We start from the raw sequence: 7,231 nt of genomic DNA, 5'->3' as shown, positions 1-7,231 counted from the left end.
CCAGAAGACGCTGGGGCTGCAAGGATAAAACCATGAACCAGAGCCCAGGTGTAGGAAGCAGACCCCCCCCCCCCCCTTAGCCTTCAGCACAGACACGAGGTCAATAACACTCAGCAGCACCATCATCATCCTGTGGTGTAAACGCTGTGGAGCCACCGGTGTGAGAGGAGAGAGTGTATACTGCAGAAGGGCAGGTGAAGGGCGAGCGGGCAGGTTGTCTTTATGGGATGGCTGATATATCTCCGCCCCCCCCCCCCCGAACCACTCCCTCCGGGACCATCTCTCCTATGATTGGACAGGGCTGCGCTCGGTCACGCAGTGCAAAACTGCGGAAAAGTGCCTTGTCACCAGGCGCGGACGCCGGCACCTGTAATACCGGCGGCGCTCCACAGGGGCCCTGGGGGGGAGAGGGGGGAGGTGTAGGTGGGGATGTCACCTCCGAGCTGCCGCCCACCCATGCCAGCCTCGCTCCACCTGTCTGTGGAGACGGTCGCCGTAGCAACGCATAGAGGATGAGCGAAAAAGTCATTGATGGTGGAGTTTTTTTCTTCTTTTTCTATTTATACATTCATACTGACATTCTGTCCCTCGTCTGGTGGGAAGATAAACTAAAAAAAGAACCAGTTCTCACTCTGGCTTGTAAGTCTTCACTTGAGAACAGAGCCGCCGCAGCTGTCCGATGCGTTTCGCCGACTCATTTTTGCATCGGCTAATGTGAAAATGTAAAGGTGAACATGATGTAAATGACATCACATGGGGCTGCGGAGTAAGGTATGGAATACAGTCCGTACACTGAGCGATGCACATATAGTGACCGTGGAGAGGGAGCAGGGGTGAAATGACTCATCGCTCCATTAGCAGCACAGAGGTCGGTTTACAGGGAGGAGGAAGCGACCTTTGGCCCCTTGCCCAGACCTCCAGATGGCCAGTCAGGATGCCAGTTCACCACTTCATGGTGGTGGGGAAGGTGGTGTTGGTAGTGGTGGTGGTGGCGGTGGGGAAGATGTTTCGTGATAGATGGTAGATACGGTGGTGGTAGTAATGTTGGTGGTGGTGATGGAGATGGGGGTGTAGGTGGTTGTGATTAAGGTGGTATTAATGGTTGGGGTGGAGGTGGTTTTGATGGAGATGGGGTGTAGGTGGTGGTGATAAAGGTGGTTGAAATGGTTGTGATGGGGGTGGGGATGGAGCTGGGGGTAATGATAGATGGTAAAGCTGTTGGTGCTAGTGGTTGTAGTAATGTTGTAGGTGGTGGTGTTGATGGAGATGGGGGTGTAGGTGGAGGTGGTGGTGGAGATTAAGGTGGTTTTAATGGTTGTGATGGGGCGGAGGTGGTAGCGGATGTAGTGGGGGTAGTGGTGGAGGAGATTGATTGCAATGGAAGCGGTGATGGTGGTAAAAGTGATGGAGGTGGTAGTGGTGGAGGGGATGGTTGCTAATGACCAGCCCGGTCATGAGAAGACAGAGTGCCTTCAAGCCATGGTGCCCTCCCCTAGCCTCTCCCCTCAGTGTCCTCCCTGCCGCTCTGATTTGGGGTGTGGGGGGGGGGGGGGGGGGGGTAATCAATACTTCTTAGGGCCAAATGAATAGCATCTCGTCCACTCGACCACCTCCACATGATGAAACCACACCGCGACCAGGCGTGTCCCATTTAATTAAAGGCAACGTGAACTGTGCTTCCCAGACCGCATTAAGAGTCTTTGTAGCTCATAAATAATCTCTGCGCTGCCATGACCGACCCGGGAAAGCCATTAAGAGACCGCCAAGTGTATGTTCTTAGTGTGGTGGCGGGCGACCGAGAGAGCAGAGAGAGAGAGAGGGTGGGAGAGAGTGTGAGAGAGAGACAGAGAGGAAAAGAGAGTGTGTGTGAGGAGAGAGAGAGAGAGAGAGAGAGAGGGGAGGGGGGGGAGAGAGACAGAGAGAGGGGGGGAGAGAGAGATTGGTGGACAGAGAGATAGAGAGACAGAGAGAGAGAGGGGGGAGTTCGGCAAATTATTGGTAATATTGACCAACATGGCCGAGGTTCAAACACTTCACAGTTCAATCACACTGTATATATTATGTTCTGCCACTAATCCCGGCCTACAGTATTTCTAACTTCCTCTGTGTGATTTCATGTTAGTGTCGTTGCAGGCCACAGCAGTGTGTGTGTGTTCTTCGAATTCTGTGTTGTGTTGTGTGTGGTTTATTGTCTGGGCTACTGTGTAGTGTGTTGCGTTGTGTTGTGTTGTTGCCTTGTGTGTTGTGTATTGGAGGAAAAGAGGGCGGGGTCACACTGAACTCCATTCTCCATGTGGCGGCCGTGGCTCTATAGTAACGGGTACCCGGTTACCATGGGAGACCAGGTTTATGGTCTGGATGCACCTGTTGTCATGAGACCTGAGTCCCACCAGGACCTGCTCTCAGTAGGCCTCCCCTGCAGACAGCAAAACAAGACCAACCGAAATACGCTCAACCGAAAACCACTGTTGAGTTTGGTTGGTGACACGTCATTCATCTTTTTTGAACATTATCACCAAAAAATGAAATTCAACACGGCCAACATTTATTTTGGGCATATTTTGGGCAAACTATAACTATTCCTGATTGGTTACGGCCCTCCAATAGCACATAGAGGGGCTGTTCCTATATAATATTGCATAGAAACGATCTATAATTCACAATTGGAATGGCTGAAAACACAACCAGTGAACCTGAACAAATAAATAAATAAGTGTACTCGAGAGTATTGGATTGAGCAATATGCTCAATCCAATATCCTATCTACACATCTCTCGATAAGAGCTTCCTCCATCGGTGGGAGCGTGCATTATGAGCGTCTGGATGTGTTATGGCGCCCGGCAGACACTGGTTACCTCCCAATACTCACATTTAAGGACACACCCAATGTAAATGACCTACATAGCAGATGCAAAATAACAAGTCACACAAGTATGTGTGTGTGTGTGTGTGTGTGTGTGTGTGTGTTTGCGTGTGAATGTGTAAATGTGTCCGCATGTGTGTGTGTGTGTGTGTGTGTGTGTGTTTGCATGTGAATGTGTAAATGTGTCCGCATGTGTGCGTGTGTGTGTGTGTGCGTGCGTGCGTGCGTGTGTGTGTGTGTGTGTGTGTGTGTGTGTGTCCTCCTGCCGCCTCAGTCACTAGAACGCCTCTTTGTATGCATGGCAGTGCCCAACTGCAGAGTTGACTCGGCGTTTTATGGGCTCCCTGTTCCCAAAACCCTTCTGCTGCTGGTCCCACAGACGGCTGCACGCCCACACCACTACACCAACACGGCACCAGCCGGGACGACACACCTTTTCCTGGGATCGAGATGTCATTCTCTAGTTCAGCACCGACACGGAGGGGCGAATGATTTTTTCTCTTCTACAAATGTCGTTTCGTGTCAGTGTCTTAGCGCGTCTCTTCTCTGAGACCGCAGGATTTTCCAGAAAACTCAGTCTCCTCTCTCCACACGGTGAAGGGTGGAACTCTGTGAGATGCTATGCAACGAGCTGGACTCTTTTACAGCCTATTGATACTTTGAGTGTGTAACATCTGATCCGCTCCACAACAGTGGATACGTGATGCTTCAGCGGAGAAACGCATCGCAACCAATCCTCCCTGCGCGTGGATTTATTCCTGTCAAATACGTTTTTTTTATGGATTTGAATATCGGAGTGGTTCCCGTATCGATCTGTTCCTAGGCCTGTAGATTATACACTATAGATCAGAGAAAGGCAACTCTAAGGCAAGCGTGCACCTTTTGCTCCACTAACACGTCGTGACTGGTTGCGCGCGGTTGCTCATGCACGCGCCTCCATCACCGAGACGCCTATACAGTGCGGTGCGCGCGCACACACGCACACACTACACAGCATGGAAACAACACGGCAAGACGCGGCGCGGAGATTTCTGCTGATGCCAGCACACTTGGTTGTTGAGGGAAACACCGTTACATCCTGAGCCGACCTCCACCCATCCCCTCTCACCCCCACCCCCCACCCCTCGTCTCTCTGTTTTTTTTTTTTTTTTTTTTCAATCTCCATCCCACGGCAACCTGCCTCGGGAGGAGCAGTAGATTCGGGAAGGGGGAGGCAGCTCGGAGGGACACACCCGCATACCGGAGACCAGCCCTGGCTAAAGACTGACTGGCTGGGTGATGCTCGCACACATCATCATCATGAGGCGCTCCTGAACGGCTTGTCCCGCGATTGGAAATAGTTTTTTCTTTTTTATTTATTTTTTCTTCTTTTTTTCCCTCATTGACCCATGAGGAGTGAATAAAGGGCATTTATTGCGCCGATTTTTCGCAACTGCGGCCGGTGATGCCTTCACTATTATAGCGGCTGCAGGACGGACCGTTAACTGGGATCCGACCATGGAGATACCAGGTATGTGTGCTGCTGTGATGGTCCGTAACCTGCCGTTTCCATGGATGCTTTTCTTGATGACATTGTCATTAAAAAACGTATTTGCTGAGCCCTCTCCAACGTTTTTTTCGTGTGGGAGAGGATATGATGCAGAATACATTTGTTTCTCTCCTGAAACCCACTTCCCCCACCACCCCCCAAACCATAAATAATTAAACGATGTTTCTGAATATTTCAAAGGCAGGCCAGGCACCATTTAAAAATAAGCTGTAGAATAAGGCTTCAAAAAAACAATAGTCCTAAAGTGAATAACGTTTGGTATTCAAACCCTGCTAGAGATATTCTCTCTATGAAGCCATGTTCAATCTGTGGTGAACAGCCCAGTGTCTCACTGTCTGCTCACTGTATGGGTGCTGCTGCATTGCCCAGATTCATGCATGACTTCACTGCAGAAGGTGGACCAGATCATCGTCATGGAGATGGGCCATCACTGCAGAAGTCGTCCCCTTTCAGCCCGGGCGTCTATAGTCGAAATAAAAACTGGAATAAAACAGCCAGACGTACGCTATTTTGAGTCAACCCCACCCTACACCAGTGTGGTGGGGTTGACTTATGCATTAGAGTGAATCATCTCCACCAGACTCCATCCCCCTTGGTACGCGACTTCACATCCACTCTGCTCCGAGGGTTGGCTGCCTTGTGACACCCGCTGGTGGGAGGACCCCAGGGTGCTAACTCGGCGTTGTATGAAGCCTCCCCCCCTGACCTGTTCTGTTGTCTCCTCTGTGCGTCTCTTTGCGTTTCCACACAGGCACATCCGCGGTGACACCCTGAGTCCGACGGGTCCTTACAGCGCGCCCCTTCCCTCCCCTCTCCCGCCCAACCCCCCCCCCCCCCGCGGTGCTCCCGGGCCCCAGGGCCCAGACCTGACGAACGTTGCCGGCCTCCCCACCGGCCCCCCCGCCGCACCATGACCGTTGCCACGGGCGACACGTCGGACGAGGTGGCGGCGACGCACCCGCAGGACTACGACCCGGACGCCGACCACGAGTGCTGCGAGCGGGTGGTCATCAACATCTCAGGGCTGCGGTTCGAGACGCAGCTCAAAACCCTCTCGCAGTTCCCTGAGACGCTGCTGGGAGACCCCAAGAAGCGCATGCGCTACTTCGACCCACTAAGGAATGAGTACTTCTTTGACCGCAACCGGCTCAGCTTTGACGCCATCCTGTACTACTACCAGTCGGGCGGCCGTCTGCGTCGGCCCGTCAACGTCACGCTGGACATCTTCTCCGAGGAGATCCGCTTCTACGAGCTGGGCGAGGAGGCCATCGAGCTCTTCCGGGAGGACGAGGGCTTCATCAAGGAGGAGGAGCGGCCCCTGCCTGAGAACGAGTTCCAGAGACAGGTGTGGCTGCTCTTTGAGTACCCCGAGAGCTCTGGCCCGGCGCGCATCATCGCCATCATCTCCGTCATGGTCATCCTCATCTCCATCGTCAGCTTCTGCCTGGAGACACTGCCGGTGTTCCGCAACGACGAGGACGAGGGGCACACCACGGTGTTCAACCCCGAGACCAACAGGACCACCCACCACTACACCTCCACCTACTTCACCGACCCCTTCTTCATCCTGGAGACTCTGTGCATCATCTGGTTCTCCTTTGAGTTCCTGGTGCGCCTGTTCGCGTGCCCCAGCAAGGCGGGCTTCTTCGGGGACATCATGAACATCATCGACATCGTGGCCATCATCCCGTACTTCATCACGCTCGCCACCGAGCTGATGGAGAAGCCTGAGGACGGCATGGCGGGCCAGCAGGCCATGTCCCTGGCCATCCTCAGGGTCATCCGACTGGTGCGGGTCTTCAGGATCTTCAAGCTGTCCCGCCACTCCAAGGGCCTCCAGATCCTGGGCCAGACCCTCAAGGCCAGCATGCGGGAGCTGGGGCTGCTCATCTTCTTCCTCTTCATCGGTGTCATCCTCTTCTCCAGCGCCGTGTACTTCGCAGAGGCTGACGAGCCCGTGTCGCAGTTCGAGAGCATCCCGGACGCCTTCTGGTGGGCCGTGGTGTCCATGACGACGGTGGGCTACGGCGACATGGTGCCCACCACCATCGGCGGCAAGATCGTGGGCTCGCTGTGCGCCATCGCCGGCGTGCTGACCATCGCGCTGCCCGTGCCCGTCATCGTGTCCAACTTCAACTACTTCTACCACCGCGAGACGGAGGGCGAGGAGCAGGCGCAGTACCTGCAGCCAAAGGTGGATTCCCAGGAGGAGCTGAAGGGCAGCCGCAGCGGCTCGGTCATCAGCAAGTCCGACTACATGGAGATCCAGGAGGTGGTGAACAACAGCAACGAGGACCTCCCGGAGGAGAACCTCAAGACGGGAAACCACACGCTGGCCAACACAAACTATGTCAACATTACCAAGATGCTGACTGACGTGTAGAAGTGTAGAACGCGACGGTGCGCCCGTGCAGATCAGCGCCGTCGGACCGGGGGGGGTCCGGCGCACCCCCCCCCTCCATCCCCTTCCTCCCCGACTCACATATGCTGGATTATCAAGGCAATAGGATCGTGATGAGATAAAGACTAATTAATACATCTGCTTACCCCGAGACCCACCCCCCCCCCCCCACCCTCTCCCTGCAGCATCACTTTTCAGCCCCCCCTCTCCAAGCCCCCTGACGACCTTAATAACGTCAGTTCGGGAATTTAGAAGAACAAAAAACGTATATATCGAAATGTCTGCAGAGACTGGGTTCGGGCCGGTGTGGCTGCTAAAAAAAGGTATACCTAAAATATTCCGCTCACGAGAGCCAGCCATAGAGCACACAGAACTAAAGGAAGAGCTTGTTAGACTAAAACAGGTATCTCCAACCAGC

At 53.8% G+C, this 7,231-nt stretch overlaps 1 protein-coding gene across 1 annotated transcript; it reads left to right on the top strand.

The window, feature by feature from the left end:
- Positions 1-5,322: 5,322 nt before the first annotated feature.
- Positions 5,323-6,795, top strand: LOC311338898 (potassium voltage-gated channel subfamily A member 2; the record flags this gene model as incomplete). The annotated part of the gene is made up of 1 exon (XM_084464244.1): positions 5,323-6,795. One exon carries the CDS (start codon positions 5,323-5,325, stop codon positions 6,793-6,795), a length of 1,473 nt encoding a protein of 490 aa, XP_084320370.1.
- Between the last annotated feature and the right edge of the window lie 436 nt (positions 6,796-7,231).

Source organism: Micromesistius poutassou (assembly GCF_964030765.1).
Source record: "Micromesistius poutassou genome assembly, chromosome: 2".
Taxonomy (NCBI): domain Eukaryota; kingdom Metazoa; phylum Chordata; class Actinopteri; order Gadiformes; family Gadidae; genus Micromesistius; species Micromesistius poutassou.
This window is presented reverse-complemented; position numbering and strand designations above follow the sequence as displayed.